Below are 17,689 nucleotides of genomic sequence, written 5' to 3' on the forward strand. Positions count from 1 at the left end.
TGAGCTAAATCCCCAGCCCCCCCTAATTTTTTTTTAACCTATGGATTCACAATTCTGCTTTTTTTTTAAAAACTTAATAGAAAAGATGTTCATCTCTTAATAATGTTTTAAATGTATACAAAACTACAAATACAAAGAACACTTGTCATGTAAATGCCATTAAATGGGCTGGGAGCATGCTTCAGTTGGAGAAGTGTATTTCACAAGCACGAAGACTACTGCTGTGATCTCAGAACCCTAACAAAATAAGCCAAGGGCAGTGAGATATGTTTGTAACCTCAGTATGTCAGAGGCAGAAACAAACTCTGGGTTTGCTGGTCAGCCCAGCCTATTGATAAGCCAGTGAGCGTCTCTCTATAGACAAGATGGAAAGCTCCTGAGGACCAACACCCACAGTTGTCTTCTGGCCTATTCATAAGTATAAACACTCACTCTTCATGTGCATACACGATCACATGCTTATGTGTGTCAATAATTTAACAAAGAAGTCAGGTCAGGTGTGGTCTTAAGTGGCCTAATTTCAGGGCTAGAGGCAGAAGGATCACATTTTGGGGGCCCTCCTGGGCTCTATAAAAAGATTCTCTCCAAAACCAAACAAAAGTGAACTGAAGTTAGGGTCTATGAACTCCTAGGTGAGCAGAGAAAATAAATAGCCTTTGATGATGTCTGAGGCAGGGAAAGAAGATGGATCTGAGTGTCTGATAACATGTTGCCTTTGGCTTTACTAAAAATAGGAAAATTCCACTGTTGTGGTTTTCCTGTGGTGAAATGGCTTGGCTTTGTTTAGCATGTTTTAAATGGGTGGTGGAGGCACTCTCCATGTCTGTTTTCTGGTGTAGGATATGAGGGTTTTTTTTTCACATTCATGATTCTTTTTCTCCACCTAGAGTTTAAAGTTAACTTTGGAAAGATAAGTATTTTGACTTTTAAGTAGTTTGAGATTTAAGTTTTTTTCCTTAGATTCTATTTGTCTCCTGACACCCTTAATAGGGAGTAATGGTAAATGTTTGTCTTTGATAGCTGAAAAAATTTATGATACACGTGAGTGATTACTTTTTGTTTAAACACAGTGCTTTTTTTCTGCTGTTAAGGTATTTGAACTACTTTCCCCCAGAACAAATACCTGTAGCGTCTTACAGACTGCCCTCTGCCTGTGTGCTGCCTACACTGAGCAGGCCGTGGTTGTGAAGGTTAGCGGACTGGCTCTTTTGAGTGGAGTTAAACAGGCATCAGAAGTCCTCAGGAGTTACCATACAGGTGGTTGGATTACTGGGGCTTAGCGGTCACCGTCATCACTACTGCTCACTGCTGGCGTAACTGCAGTAGCCTGGGAAGTGCTTCCTGACTCTCAGAGACTGTGTACTCAGCTCTTACTTATTTAAACAGTTTTTGGAAATTGGTTAACTGGAGACAGGTATGCAGACATAAGAGCATCCTTAGTCTTAAAGATTGTTGATAAACATTTACTATAAAATATATCCTGACCTAGTAATTTTTTAGGAAAAAAGGATGTTAGGCATATTCTTTTTCATTTTTAAAATGCTTATAAATAACCCTTACACCTTGGTAAGTATCTTTTTCCGGTTATTTCTTTTTTAATATGCAGAAGTCATTTCATGGTGATGGGGGATGGCGGGACCTTATGTGGTGCCTACCTGACCTTGTACGTGGGCTCAGATGAGTCTACCGCCTCAGCGGTTAGTACATGGCACCAGGCTCTATACAGTTTCTGTGTTCTTTTTATTTTTGAAAAATAAAAGCTTACTTGACAGTGGGCTGTTGTGCATGGTGTGTAGAGTGTACCTAGAACATAAAGTGAGAGTGGGTCAGGCCTTCACTTGTTCTTTCTTCTGAAACAGTTTTGCTAGACACAGCCCAGGGGCTGAGAGGACAAACATGGACCACCATGCCCTTGTTGACCCTCTGCTTCTAAAAGAAACAAATAGAGTATTTCTTTTATAAAATAGAAGAAACTCAGCACCACATATATTTCCGTTAACTTCTAAAGAAAGGCTATATACTGATGGCCGGGGCTTGATTCTTTCAGTTTAAATTTGTATACTTGCTAAAACTTAGGCACCCACAACACTAAATTTTGTCTTAGTGCCTAACATAAACATGCTCCATGTGTCATATCTTTTAATTGTTGTATTTGGTTTTGAAGCAGAATCTCGCAGTAGTCCTCGTTAGGTTTGAACTCCTAATCCCCTACTTCCATCTCCCAAGTGCTAGGATGTAGATCTGTGTCTTTTAAAGTATTTCAGAATTCTTACTTTTGCACTTGTAAACATGTTACTGAATGTGGCATGGTGTCTGCAGCAATACAGCAGCCATTGTCCAATTGTTTCCTATGTTACATATGAAAATTTTATTTTAATTGGTATTATTCTAGAAGGATATTTTTAAAGTTATTTTAAAAACCAAGAGCTAGGTAAGAGGCATTTGTTATGGTTGAGGGATGGGGCAGGGGTGTGTGTGTGTGTGTGTGTGTGTGTGTGTGTGTGTGTGTGTGTGTGTGTGTGTGTTGAGTTTAAAGCTACCTGGGAGGCAAAACTCTTGAGTTAGCTAGCTTTAACGTGCTCCTTTTCTTTCAGATAAAGCTTCTCCGAGAAGGCTGCCCAGGAAGCGGGCACAGAAGAGATCGGTGGGATCTGATGAGTAAATGTTGTTTGTGCAACAGTCCAGTCTGTGCTCCCCTGCCCTCATGTTCTCCGCCTCGTGGGAATTAGTGCAGAGAACGTGTCACCACAGAAGGCAGCTTCTGCTTATGTGTGGACTGAGCAGTCGGAATCTGTGGCCATAAGATTGCTGAAAATGCACTGCATTTGTTTTCTAAAGTAACAAATTTGGGTTTTTTTTAAAACCATTAAACTGTATGGGTGTGAATGTCTGTGAGCAGTTGTCTTACCAGAATCATTGTTGAACTACCTGAAACACGCCTTTAGAATGCTCAGCAAAACGCTCTTGCCGCTTCCCTTGTGATGTTTTCCATTTTGCACCCAAATTCAATTAATATTTTTTCCCAGTGTGGTTTTAGGTGGATTGTTTGGATGAAATAATTTGCTTATTTCTTGGAGTCGATCAAATCCAAACTGATGGCACAAACCAGCCCTTGGCTTGCTGTCTGTCACAGCTTGTATTTTAACTGCACAGCACGGTGGCTGCTGGGTGAGCATCAGAGGCATGCTGGGTAGTTTGCTGCTGTTTGCTGTGTGCACCCCTTCAGAAACTTAGCAATAGAGTCAAAGAATTTTGGAATCACTAGCAACAAAATTGTGAAGCCTGACAGTTCTACTGACACCGGTTTATAAATCCTAATTCTATGCCTGTTTTTTGTTTTGTTTGTTTTTAACCAAGTATAGTATGTCTGTGCAAACTGGGCTGTTGTGTTGTCCATTGTTCCGGGTGGCCTGGGAGCCTCCTTTCTTTGTTTGTTGTTGGTTTTAAGCAGAGCATTTTGTTCTTAGTAGAAATAATCTTAAGAAAAAAATTGTCATGGTCTATAGTCCAAAGAGATCACATTTTAGGGGCAGGAATACATTTATATTAATCCTAATCTTTATAGAAATCTTAATTGGAAAGTTTTAAAGTAGTTATGAGGTTATCTTTTAACCCTGTATTTAGGAGTTTTGATTGTTGACCTACCTTCTTATTAATGTGAAAAATCCCTAAACTCCAAGCACTTAAGATTTGAAGACCAAAATTAAGTTGGGTTTGATAAAATGACTCTAGTTATTCCTGCCTGACCTAATGAATTAAGTTTGGCATTATTGTCATACTTACTAGAAATTAATGTTGAGTGTGACTGGATAAGAGGCTTCCCTCTGTCTTTGAAGCCATATTCTCCCTGCTTGTATTATAAGGAAGTGGTAATTTCAGTAACACTTTTATTCCTGACCTTTTTTATTCTTATTTTCTTGTGGTCCAATCCCTTCCACATACACCTAAAGGAAAGCAACAAAACGAAACACACACAGAAACAGAACTTAGAAGCTGTTTAACATGTAAGCCAAAACCAATGATTGAAGGTCTTCTGTGTCCTCTGTAATTGTTAATCACTTACAAAAGGGGCTGAAATGTCAAATTGCCTGTATTTGCATATCTGGACTGTAAACTCTGTATGCCTGTAATACAATGTGTGTGGTTTTTAATCGAGCTGTATAATTTGTTTATTTTGAGGCCTGCAGAACTGTATGGTTTTTGACTTGATGTAATATAGGAGACCCTTCTCATTCTCAACATTTTCCAGAACCTTCTGTGAATATCTTAAGTTTGGTAAGCTACTGTCGCATACTCCAGTAAGGTATAAGTATTAAAACCTGTAAATGGCCCGCAGAGTTTAACTAAGTACCCGGGTAAAACGCGGGGAGCTGCAGAGACCACGCTTAACAGCTGCCATACTCTCACCCTGAGTGATCGATCGATCACTTGGGTACCAGCTCTGTTGTTGCTGAGGTCCAGGTCAGAGCCTGGGGAGTGTGAAATGTGCTACTTTTAGTGTAGACTGGAGCAGTTGAAAACCTGAGTCTTCAGGGCCAGGCGTCTACTATAGCATCAGTTAAGTATTTAGCAGAAACTAACTCCATAATGAATGGAATTCAATTCCACACATGGTTTGTTCAAGCACACTTAATAAGTAGTTGACTTTTCAATGTCTTTTTTAAAAATGTAAATACTTGGATGAAGCTTTTCTTTGTTTCAATATAGTCATTTGCATCATGAACCTTGTTTTCAGAATTTATCCTTTGAACAAGTTGGTTTTAGAATCTGTTAAGTGAATTTAAGGATCATGTGTATCAAACTCTGTCATCTAGACATTTGAGAAGAATGTGTCATAAAGCATGGACCTCACCCTGGCTGTATAGCTTCATCATTTGGATCATGTCCTGTAGTAAGGGACTTTTGGGACAGATAACTGTCCACTAAAACTTTGCCTGAGGAGTTTGGAAAGGAGAACTGAGACTTGGTATGAAAAGCTAAGGAGAAAGAATCAGGTAGAAATGAGAAATACCAGTGACGTCAGAAAATAGAACTTGGTAGGCAGAGAAGGGCTGCTGTCCTTCCAGTAGCTGGTTTATCAGCCTGGCATCGATCGATCAATCGATCGATCGATCGGCAGGGAGAGGTGAGCATAGAACACTGGAGCAGTCAGGCTGAGCCTGTGGAGGTGGAGGAGTGGTTACATGCTGAGTGGTCATCTGCGGTGCAAAGCCCTTCCTGCCCTTGGTATGAAGGAGAGTGCGCTCCGCGGTGCATCTGACTCCGGAGTTTTGTTTGCTTTCAGCTGGGGTCGTACAGCCTTGCTCAGGGTGCTCTGGAACCCTTCATCAGTATGGCGTGAAATAATTACAGTTTAACTCAGAAAAATACATAGCCGTCATCAAGATTTTGATAGACTAGATTCTTGAGTTTTCTTTGAGCTCCAAAATTGTTTGTTAGCTTAAATTAAGACCATTTCTAGATGCGGTCGAGGTGCTTATATGGTATTGGATAGCGTCCTCAGCCATATAACTAGTCAGTAAACTTGGTCCATACTTCTTAAATAAATCCTTACTCAGTTTAGCGAGGAGCAACACATGGTCAGTGTCTTGTTAGCAGTAACAGGTCTCACCTCCGCAGAGTACTTACTGGAGTCAGCAGGACTTAGCAGTCGCAGGTTGCTAAGCAATAGTTGCTTCAAGGAATTAATCGTGTTGATGTCTGCCTGGTTCTGTCCCTTTTTCCTTTACACAAAATCTAGATTGTGATTATGTCTGAAGTGCGGGTGTTCTTTCTAGATCCTAGGATTGTGTGGGAAGACACTGAGGCTGGGTACCCTGCAGTTGCCTTTGCAAGAAAATAGGAAGGGAAGCTGGTACATTAAACATGAGTCCTGAGCTATGTTCTGTGGGGCCTTCCTGTTTAGGAACCCTTAACAGCTCCCTGGGGCAGGTGCATTGTTCTCACTTTGTACATGGAAAAGAGTGATTGAATTTGAGTGATGTGGAGGCTTCATTGGCATCTTTTTAAAAAACCTTAGTGTTTTTTTTTTTTTTCCTTTCACGCCATACAACATTTCAGAAATTTTATAAAATCAAGCATTTTAAATACTTATTTTCTAGAATCCAGCAGCTATAAAGTTGAGATCGAATTGGTATTGAATATACAGATGTACTTGTTCCAGACTCATGGAACACGCCTGCTACTTAGCTCATAGGCACTGCGAGGAATGCGTCTTTGTAGTGTGTGTGTGTGTGTGTGAGTGTGTGTGTGTGTGTAATTACTCGGACTGGAGATTTAATTTTTATAATTTAGTTAACCACAATACCCCATTTAATTTTCATTAAGTAACACTTTATGTGTCTCCGTAGTAAAACAGTCATGTTCTCTAAATCATCTGACACTGATGGCTCATGCCTGTAGTCCCAGCGCTGGGAAGATTGTGGTAGAAGGAGCATGAGAAAGACCAGCCTGAAGAATCATAAATTCCCATCTCAAAAACCAAAACCAGTGTGTTTGTGTTATTTAGATTTTTTTAGCTAAAATAGCCATATTCACATTAGAGATGGAGTGTATTATACATAGGTCGGGGTTGGGACAGGTCTGGGGTTACAAGACTTCTGACCGAGTTTCTATTCAGTTTGGATTTTTTTCAGGCACAGTAAGTCATCACAAAGAAAATCCAGGGCATCAGGAAAGCCCAAAAGTTAGCTCTCTAGTCTTAAGGCACAGGTAACTTGTGCCTGCCGTGTTCCTTTGCTTTCCCCTGTAGAAACGCCTGTGTGCTCCAGACAGTTTGTCCTGCCATTAGCATGTCTCCTCTTCCCCATTGTGAGCCCTGAGTCTTGTGTACTCACAGTCTGCAGCTCACACTTGGGTTGAAACCTGTTACCACCTGAAGAAGCAACAGGGCAAAGGCAGGTGAGTCTCAGTTTGAGGTCAGCCTGTTCTACTTAGTATGTTCTAGACCAGCCACAGCTACATAGTGAGACCTGGAATACAGTGAGTTCAAGAAAAAAGACAAGGACGGGAACGTAACTCAGTTGGCAATGGCCTTGCGAGCATGATGCTTTGGGGTTGGTCTCCAGAACCCAAACACAAGTGCCAGGTGTGCCCTGTGCTGGGGAAGCAAGCAGAGGGAACAGAAGGCCCCTGGGACTTGCTGGCCAGCCCTGCTCAAAGGCCGAGGATGGTAGTCCTAAGGGTGACACCAAGGCTGTCCTCTGGCCTCCACACACCTCATAAGAAAATGCAGCTCACTTTCACTTGCCATTTTTGCCAGGTGATTGGTGTGGTTCATAAATACTTAATGTGGGGCTGGAGAGGGCTCAGTGGTAAGGGCACTGCTCCGCAGAGGACCTGAGTTACTTCCTAGTACCTGTATTGGGTGGTTCAGAACGGTACCCCCGTATGTATGTATGTATGTATGTATGTATGTATGTATGTATGTATGTATGTATGTATGTATGTATGTGTAAACTCATTAGCTGTGGAGCTGAAAAGCTGGTATGATTCGATCTGCCCCCTTGGAAACTAGAAGGCCCCTAGGTCCTAAAAAGCTGTGGCCAATAACCAAAACTAACAGTGTCTGGTTCTTCATAAGCTGAGTGAGACCTTGAAATACTGCTTTTTTAATCGTTTGGTTCTGTTAACTACAAACCTCTAGTTGGTACCGCAATATCAAATGGTGTTTCAAAGTAGCTGTGTGCTTAGAAAAGAGGAGGGGAGGCTACACGCCATCAGAGCCGAGATCCCAGTGTCTCAGTGACGCAGCTTTGGCTTCTTGATGGGTTGCCCTCTCCCCCTGGGAGGTTGGGTGTTTCTGGAGTCGAGTGCATACAGTGTCTGTTTTGCACAAGCAGCCATGGCTGACGGCTCTTCCTGTGAATGAGCGGTGGATGTGACTGCCACCTGTGAAGTACGTGAAGGGGAGCAGTGAGCTGTCTGGACCTAGATGTGAAGTAATGCAGTCCACTAACTATGCAGGGAGAGCTCCTTCTTAAAGAAGAGTAAAAGTTGGTGCCCAGGGTGTGTGGCTCGGGAGCATTTGATTAGCGTGCGGTGGGGAGGCCCTAGCTTCAGCCCCCAGGAAAAGAAGGAAAGGGGTAGGAAGGGCATGCAGTGGGCTGAACCAGAGGATAAGGCTGGCAGGGCAGGTCTTGTAGTCTATCAATTGACAAGCTGGTGGCTCTTTGTCAGAATGTTTGAAGCGGCTTTATTTCCAATGAAGTTGACCTTCAGAACACCGTGAACTTACCTCTTAGAATTCCTTTCAGCGCCCGGCAGTGATGGCACAGGCCTTTAAATCCCGCACTTAGGAAGACGCAGGTAATCTATGTGAGTGTGGGGCCAGCCTGCTCTACAGAGTAAGTTCTGAGACAAAAAAGCTTTCAGCATCAGATCACATTGTCACCTAAAGACAGTCTGTCTTGTTTGTGAGGGAAGCTTTTCAGTAATCGAACTAATCTAATTGGCCAGACAGAACATAAATTTGTTGAAGGAGGTTCTTGGCGTCTGAAGGCATCTTTGACAGGATGAGAAACACTGAATACTGGTCTCTGTAGACCGCTTGCCTAGTGTGCACAAGACCCTGAGTTCGGTTCATTTATAAACACTCTTCTGAGTGAGTTTCTGCTTTAACTCTCAAAAATTGTTTTGTGTGTGTGTGTGTGTGTGTGTGTGTGTGTGTGTCTGTGTCTGTGTCTGTGTCTGTGTGTGGTATGTGGTGTGTGTGTGGTATGTATGTGGTGTGTGTCTGTGTCTGTGTGTGGTATGTATGTGGTGTGTGTGTGGTATGTATGTGGTGTGTGTCTGTGTCTGTGTGGTATGTATGTGGTGTGTGTGTGGTATGTATGTGGTGTGTGTGTGTGTGTGTGGTATGTATGTGCTGAGTGTGTGGTATGTATGTGCTGAGTGTGTGGTATGTATGTGGTGTGTGTGTGTGTGTGTGTGTGTGTGTGTGTGTGTGTGTGTGTGTGTACTCCATTCCCCCATCCATCTGTCTGTCTGCCTTTCTGTGCATGTAATCCCTACAGGGCAGAAAAGGGCATCAGAGTCCCTGAAGTTGGATACAGTTGTGAGTTGCTGAGACTAGAACGCGGGTTCTCTGCAAGAGCAGCCATCTTTCCAGCCACTAAGATGTTGTCCCTGTGGGAGGCTTTAAGCATTCAGCTCCTGGTACACATAAGGAAGGACAGGGTCCTGTCCCTTGGGTCTCCTGAGCAGCCTATTAGGATGCATGTGTTTGTTTTAAGGTGGTCCTGTGCATGTACCTTGTCCTGTTCTCAATCTGTTCTTCCCTAATAGACTTACACTGTTACTTGTTGGTCCAGCCTCCAAGTTAAGAGCTGTGGGACAGGCAATGAGGCCTGGGACAGGCTTCAGGCTACTTTGCTTGAAGTTGAGGCTGCAGGTACAACAGAGACTACAGGTCACTAGTGTCAGCATGAGAGCATTCTTGGCTTCTTCAGTTGATGTTCACCCATAGCACATACTTGCTTTATACTGACACCTCACCTAGAAGTCCTTGGCATCTCAGGAGCCACAGAATAGTGACCCTATAGTGACCACTCTTTACACATGGTCTGCTGGCTTAGACAGGGTTTCACAGATAGTCTTGACCAAGACCAACACCAGGACACACAGAACACTCAGCTGCTGAGCCTTGTGGCTAAAGCCCTACCTCTCCCACCACCCTCTCCATCTCTGGCACTTTGTCTACCTGAAAGCCAGGTCTTCAATCCTACGGATCTCCTACCTCTGTGTCTGCTTCTCCTTTGTCAGTGTCCCCTGTGCCTGGCTGCCTCAATTCCCTTCACCAGGCGCGTGGTATCTCATTTTCCCTTCTGGTTTTGCCCTGACTGGCAAAGCCTGCTCCTCTGGGATTGTGAGGTCCCCTTCACTTAGTTCGTGGCTTCTGTGAACCCCGAGTCCACGTCTAAGATGGCGCTGCTGCTTTGGCTCTTCTCGCCACTGTCTGACTGACATTGCTCGCTTCAGTCCTGGGTTCTCTGACGTAAATCATTCCCTTCAGGGTTGTTCTAGCTGCCTGTGACACGTTAGTCTTTTTCCCAGGCCAATATCTAGTTTACTGTCCTCTGTGGCCCTCCTTCCAACTCTTGTGTCACTTACTGACACTAGGACTCCCTTTTATCCCGCCTTTATTAGTGAGTGACAGCTCATCCTAGCTCTGCTTCAAAATAATATTAGAATTTCTGGTCTCCCATACTTATCTATTCCCCCATCAGAAGGCGTGGAGCTGCTATTTTATCCTAGCACTTCCCCTCATGTGTTTCTCCCTCTGCGGCTCTGGTAGGCTCATTTATTAGGAAACTACAGTGTGAGGGAGGGTCTTCATGGTGATGTGACTGAAGATGTGGTTTGGGTATCTTTGGTATCTATTCAGTGAAAATGGAGGTAATGAACCAGTAAGTCTCGTGCAGCTTTGATACGTATCACATGAGTGTCAAGATGACTGTGCTAAGTCCGGGGAGCCTAGTGCTCTACTTGATCCTTCCTCTTCTCAAGGTGTATCCCACTATTACCAGCTGTGACGAGAGCACCTCAGCAGTATACGAACCTTCTCGCGTAAGCAGCCGTCACTGGTTGGTCTTGAGAGATGAAACGCACAAAGATACCTTAAAATACTAAACAGGAAAAAGAAAAACAAAAAACTAGTCCCAGCATGATGGTGCATGTCTTTAATCCCAGCACCTGGGAGGTACAGGTAGGCGGATCTCTTGAGAGATCTGGTCTATGTAGTGAGATCCTATCTAAAAAGAAATTACAGATTTGATCATAATTTTGCTCAGAATTATGTTTTTAAAAGGTAACATACTCCACATACAAAAATGTTGCCGTTTCAGATAACAAAGTCATATTGTAGGATCAAGGGAACTAACAATTTCATTCTAAACTTGATAATGTAGGCCTTTAATCCCAGCTACTTGAGAGGCTGAGGCAGGAGGATCATGACTTGTAGGCCCGTTTGAGCTGCAGGATGAATTTCAAGACCAGCCTGGGCAATGAAATGGGATCCTGTCCATAGGGAGCTGGGAATGGAGCTCAGTAGTAGAGAGCTTGGTTAGGATGTATGAGGCCCTGGGTACCATTCCCAAAGCTACTCACACTCCTGCATCCCCCAACACACATGCACACACACACCATGCACACACACCATGTACACACTTCACACGTGCTGCTAGGCTGTTGACTTTGCAGACTATGGTCATAGAAGACATCTCAAAGATCTTCCCCTCTTCCCATGCCACTGATACTAAGTTTGGGTTTCCAGTAATCAACCACACACCACAAACCAGCCAGTGACTGTCAGCCGAGGCAGTATCTCTCCAAGCTCTGCTCTGTGCCCCACAGAAAGGTCACTTGTCTAGAGGCTGCAAAATCGGAGAATGTGGCTTTATTAACTAATGTTTCCAGTCTTTTCTGTCAAAGAAAAACATGCTCTGGAGAATTAGAAAAACCGAGGTCTATAAGAACCAGTATTTTTGTTTGCTTTTTTTTTTTCTTTTTAAACACTTAGAACAGTGTTAGATTTCAGTTTAACTTTTAAATGCTAAATCTAAGGAGAGACATACCAAAATGCGATTTCAGTCTATGTGCTAGGGTGGTGAATTTTTTTCCCTTTCCTAAATGTTTGTAAAGTGCTTATATTTTATAATGAAAGCAATAAATCTGAATGTTGAATTTATCTGGGCCTCCAAAGATGAGTGTAATCCTCAGAGCTTTCCTGTTGCCAAAAAAGAAAAGGAAAGGAAAATGAGCCATGCTTACAGTGTGTTATCGCGCTTCCTGTTGGAAGGATGAAACACTATCCACAGACGCCCCCCCCCCACACACACACACAGGTATTTTACAGGGCACGGCTTCCCCACTATGAACTCTGAATGTCCCATTCTCCCCTCCTCTGCCCTGAGCTCAGAGCATGAGGTCCAGCCTCCATGTTCAGTTCGGCACCGCATGCGTCCCTGTCCCACCCAAGTCAGGACCTTGTTTCTGCCCTGCTGAAAATCTGAGGATTTCATTTCCACTGGCACTCAGGAGGATGTGGCGCTCCACTGTGGCCTGCAGAGTGTGCCAGGGTCTAGATTGGAGCATCCCTGCCTTGCTTTCACCTCCTCTCCAACCTCTTCCCATCTTCCAGCCGCACACTGAGCTCTAGCAGCAGGGCATTCCCCTGGCCGTGTGCATCACAGCTTGCTCTGTCGTCGTCTTACTCCCTGGTCCTTATGTGGTTTCACTCTTAGGAAATGTGAGCTTTAGGACCAGAACTGTTTGGAAGACTAGGGATGTAGCTCAGTAGTAGGTCAGTTGCCTCAAACACATGGCTTTACATTGCACACCTGGCTCATCGAAAACAGCAGACAGAGTCTTCAAACCTACCTGAGTGGTAGGTGTCTGCTGATAGGAGTCTTCACACAATCACACTGTGATGCATTGGCCACAATCGGAGATTAGTGAGTACAAGATAACCTGATAAAAAGGCAAAAAGCTTCCACTCAAGCTACAAAAGACCTGCGATTGGAACAGGTTTGTGTGTATATCCCAAGCACTCGTGATTTTGCTGCCTTCCACACAGTATTGAGGCTGCTCTCCCTTGGCGCCTACCAACCCGGTCACTCGATACTGAAAACCCCAGGGAGGAGGAGGACTTTGCATACTGTGCTCAGGAGTCACAGGCAGGACCCTGCTAGCTGCCTCACCTTGAGTCTGCAAAGGGCTGATGGTATCTGGAGTCACAGACTGCTATTCAGCGGATGTCCGTGAGGGGCAAAGAAGACAAGAAACGGCAGCCAAGTGCAGTGTCGCTGGTAAACATCTCCTGTGAGAGCCCACCAGGTGGATCTAGAAAAGGCTCGAAGACATGACAACTGTAGCTTCCATATGAAAGACTTGTTCCAAAACTGACCTGTAACCACCACAGAGGCTTTTCTTACGTGCATAATAACCAGGCATTACCAAATGGTGCCAAGCAAAGTCGTTAGCCTCTTGGACAACACAAGCTACCCATGGCTATGACTGCATTAGAAGGACAAGTTTAGCCCCTTTGACTTGAAAAATTGCTGTCACTAATAGTTAAAACTAAATACCAGCTAGTCCTAGATGCGCACATTTAGAATCCTAGTAATCAGAAGGCTGAGGCAGGAGGCTTGCCCAGGCTACGGAATGAGTCCTGGTCTCAGAAAACCTAATTAGGGCCATTGAAATGGCTCAGTGGATAAAAGCATATGCTACACAAGCAAGAACCCAAGGAGAAGCAGAGAGCCAACTCCCCAGAGTTTAACCTCTGACCTCCACATATCTGCCTACACACACACACATGCCATAAATTGTAAGTTAATTTAAAAAATGAAGAAAATGTATGTTTCTAAATGCATATAAAATTTTCTTATAGGAGCTATTTATTTTCACCTGCGGGGAATTTTCTTTGTTGGATTTTCTTCATAACTTTAAGGAGATGATATCTTCTACCGTAGGGATCTTCCGAATGATAAAATACAGCAGGGCAGGCAGGTTAGCTCAGTAAGTAAAGGCATTCATTTAAAAGCGTTTTAGAAGATACCCTAAATGCCTTTGAAGCTAGTCTGCATGGGTGTGGTTTTGCTGCCCTCTGCTGGCCATGGAGGGTATGGCGGTGACCGAAGCATTCTCGGGGGGCCTCCCAGCCCCCTTGGTATGGCCTGAAGCTGGAGAAGCCTGGGAAGACTTCACCCCTAAACACACCTATTTACTCCAGTTAACCCTTGGCACAGCATGCCTGTGAAGCACCCTACTTCAAGTTACACATCACAGCAGAATGGAAAATACTCCCTTTACCAAGACATGAGTAAATGCTCTTGGATGGTTATGTTTATGGAATGGTTTGTCAGTAGGAAGATGAACGCTGTAATAAGTATGCTTCCCACATGGGCCACCCATAGAGTGACCAGCCACACTCAGCGCGTACTCTAGACTCATTCTGTCTCCCCCAACAGAAGCAAGCTGAGCCAAGAAAGCCCACTTCTCCTCCACTTTGCCTGCCACAGGGCCTTACTTTATGTCCTAGGGTTGCCAGATGAGCAAAGTGGTTGTCCCCACTCATTGGTTGACAGTACGGCAGGATGGTTCAGCTAATGGGACGTGAACCATACCTGAATCCACCCACTTACTGCCTGGGTAACCTTCTCATCCCCTGACTTGCCTGGCCTATTTTTTTCACCCATCAACTACAGATAATTGAGTCTAGAGTTACTAGTTAATCAAATGAAGATTTCTAAATCTCTTAGTTTATCTCACCTTTTAAAAAATGCAGCATGACCAAAAAATTAATAAATAAATAAATAAAATCTGATTCCCAACCCACAATAACTGTTTCCTCCCAGTATACCAGCATAAGCAGTGATCTGTCTGTCACTGAAAGCGCTTTGGCATGTTTCTCCAAGCCCTGGCCTATTTAAAAGGCTTGGTCCTCTCGTCCTTCCTCACTTCATCCATCTCCAGGCACTCTCAGGTCTTGCTCTTGTGCATGCAACCAGCCACACTGCCTGCTGCTGGACCTACACAGATGTGCGTGGTCACGCATGGTTCCTGTATGCTTACAAAGCATGTGCCAGACGCCAGTGTTCCCCAGTGGTGACGGTGGCTGTCAGAGACTTGACCCATTCTCCTAATTGCCATTCTAGTCCCTTCTGAGTCTACCCAGCATTACATGGGTTCTGGGGACCCAGATTCTGGTCCTCGCACTTGCATGACAAGCCTTTTGTGCACTGAGCCATCTCCCAGGCCCTCTCCTCTCTCCTCACTCTGTAAGGAAACTCTTAGACTCCCTACCTCATAATGATGGTAAGTATCTATCCCAGGCACAGGGGGTTCATACCGAGTTCTCAATGACTGTGAGAATCATGTCTTTTTTTTTATGATTTATTTATACACACCAGAAGGGAGCATTGGATTCCATTACAGATGGTTGTGAGCCACCATGTGGTTGCTGGGAATTGAACTCAGGACCTCTGAAATAGCATCAGTGCTCTTAACCTCTGAGCCATCTCTCCAGTCCCGAGAGTCATGTCTTATTTCCTTAGACAGCAACAAGGACAGCTTCCAGTCTGGAGTCTGGCAAACAGCAGGCACTCAAACTATGTTGAAGGAATGCAGGACTGGGCATGGTCAAGTGCTGGTTTGGTTTATGGAGCGAAGCTCCTTCCCTCTCCAGATGGATACTCTGTGGTCTCTGCTTTACTCTGCAGCATGGCGAAATATGGCAAAACATTCGTTTTTAACACCACATCCCTCTTGAAGCAGGAAACTGATGACATCTCAGTGAAGAGGCTTGCTTGTTAGGCCTTCTTTCTGAGAGGGGCTCATATTCTGGGGCCAATTTTAATAACTTTGAACTCCCAGCTTAGTCTTTTATCTGACTCTTCATAGGAGGAAGAGCACGGCGTGGAGAATCCCTGGCTCTTTGATGGCGAAGTGTTTGGCTACATAGCAGCATAAAAGCGCCTTGATAATAAGATGGCCCGAGGCCCCATTGCCCTGTCCCACAAGCTTCAGACACTGGGGAAGCATCGAGCAGCTTCTCAGGTTACCGTCTCCCTTTGCTCTTTCAGGCGCAGGAAGAGAGAGGCACACTGAGGTGACCCTGCAGCTCCACCGTCCTGTGGTCTCAGATGCAAGCTATGCCTGCTTCAGCTGCTTCAGGAAGTTGCCTAGACCAGCGACCCTTGCGGCCTGGACGTCTTCTTTGCGCCAGCTTGCTGTTTGTGGAATTTAGGACAGCACCGGCCGCTCCACTGGACCCTCACGTGGGTCCTCTATGAAGTCACTGCTGGGAATGGCTGTGTCACTAGGGCTCTGTGGCTGATGAATGACAGCTGTTGTGTTTTGTCCTGGGTGGAGTGTTCCCAGGAAACCCTGCACCTCTTAGAGCTAGTGTGTAGGAGGGGAGGAGCCCAAGCAGCCAGGAATGGGGGAACCTCAGGCCAAGCTCTAGGGCCACTTGGGTCAGTGGGCTCTCATGTCCCCACATCATCTGTGGCTTCATGACAAAGATAGCAGGAGACAGGATTCTGTGTGAAGTAAGCTATCGTACTGAACGTAACTCGGCAGCTTCCATAACCATTTGAAGAACTATTCAGTAATGAGTGTCTACAGGCTGGGCTGATAGGAGACCTCATAAAGGGTCCACAGGCCGTCAGGGGGGAGGTGAACCAGGCACCCAAGCTGAGTAATGCTTCACGCAAATGGGAGTTATATGGCCGGCTCTCCCAGAGTCTGGCTTCTGTGTGTATGGATGCTCACCATGAGCTTGCCCTGGGCTGATGTGACTTGAATTCGCTTTGAATCAAACTGGATGGAAATAAACCGATGTGAAAGGCTGACAGACATGTCTGGACCTTGCTGGGTGCCAGGCCTCGGGAGGTCAAAGGTGAAGGCAATCGTTCGCTCTGTCTTCACAGGTGTATGCAGTGAGAGCGCTGTGGGACTTGTGGAAAGAGCACATTTGGAACTTCAGGTGGCCCAGCAGGAAACAGCCTTGCACCTGACCCGTGACACGGGTCACCTTTGGTCATATACAGTCACATACGGAGAACACGAGTCACCAACCTCTCCAGCGAACCGCAAGCACCCGAATCCCCTGGAAACAGCCCCTCCCCACACCCTAACCTTCCCCATCCCACCCATGTTGTATCTAAGTCAAACACTGGAACTTGAGGGGGCTGACCTAAGAGCTGGCTTTATTTTTTTTAAAAAAGATTTATTTATTTACTTATTATATGTAAGTACACTGTAGCTGTCTTCAGACACACCAGAAGGAGGCATCAGATCTCATTACAGATGGTTGTGAGCCACCATGTGGTTGCTGGGATTTGAACTCAGGACCTCTGGAAGAGAAGTCAGTGCTCTTAACCACTGAGCCATCTCTCCAGCCCAAGAGCTGGCTTTAAAAGAACACCTGAAAGAACCCCTAGGGAAGAGGGGTGCTGCTGCATCTCAGCAGGGCTCCCAGCACCCCACTTTTCCTAACTTCATGATGCACTTTATCTTAGATTCAAATGAACATATTTGCAACCTCCATTTGTACAATTCTGAACTGTTTCTCTAGTGCAGTGAAAAATTAAACTTAGAAGCCAGGGTGATGCCACCGGAAGTCCCAGGTAACGCTTCAGTTCAGGAGTTAGAGGTCAAAGGAGGCAACATAGCAAGACCCGTTTCCTATGAACAAATGAGTACCAAAATGGGAAGTCAGGACCCAGCAGATGGACGATGATGTTGAGGGTCGAGGGCAAACAAAACAGACTCTCATTAGCCAGGGATCCTTGGACACCTGCTGGGTACCTTCCAACTCCTCTGAGTTTGATTTGTCCGTTGGATGGGGTGCAATCCCGAGAACAGCCAACAGAGGACGTCAGCACCCAGCATCACAGCAGCAGCCACACCATAAATGGCAATGCTGGCTTCCCCTTTGCCCGGTTCCCTTTTAGAAAAGAGAGACACGTCACTCTTGTAAACACCCCCCCCTCCCTTTTTTTGAAACAGTCTCTCCTTGTTGTGGTCCAGGATGACCTTAAATTCACAATCCTGCCTCGCCCTCCTGAATGCTGATTCAGTTGGCCTGGGCGAGGCTCCCACACAATCACTAATGTAGGAGATCTGGATGCTTCTCAGGTGACGAATGTGTGGCCACAGAGAGAGGACCACCAGCCTTGGAGGA

At 45.1% G+C, this 17,689-nt stretch overlaps 1 protein-coding gene across 4 annotated transcripts in view; it reads left to right on the top strand.

Annotated features, from left to right (window-relative positions):
• Positions 1-16,357, top strand: part of Ssr1 (signal sequence receptor subunit 1) — a 28,068-nt gene extending 11,711 nt beyond the window's left edge. For 2 of the 4 annotated variants that reach the window (XM_087591014.1, XM_087591015.1), the window contains 2 exons: positions 2,595-2,658; positions 15,585-16,357. In XM_087591014.1, the coding sequence (XP_087447140.1) occupies positions 2,595-2,658; positions 15,585-15,609 (89 nt within the window). In that variant the 3' untranslated portion in view covers positions 15,610-16,357. Of the gene's footprint in view, positions 1-2,594; positions 4,852-15,584 lie in introns of those variants that run through there. The other 2 variants (XM_087591016.1, NM_001008891.3) reach the window with 2 other exon arrangements.
• The last annotated feature ends 1,332 nt before the right edge of the window (positions 16,358-17,689 follow it).

The sequence above is a fragment of the Rattus norvegicus genome, chromosome 17 (genome assembly GCF_021556685.1).
Source record: "Rattus norvegicus strain SHRSP/BbbUtx chromosome 17, alternate assembly SHRSP_T2T, whole genome shotgun sequence".
Taxonomy (NCBI): domain Eukaryota; kingdom Metazoa; phylum Chordata; class Mammalia; order Rodentia; family Muridae; genus Rattus; species Rattus norvegicus.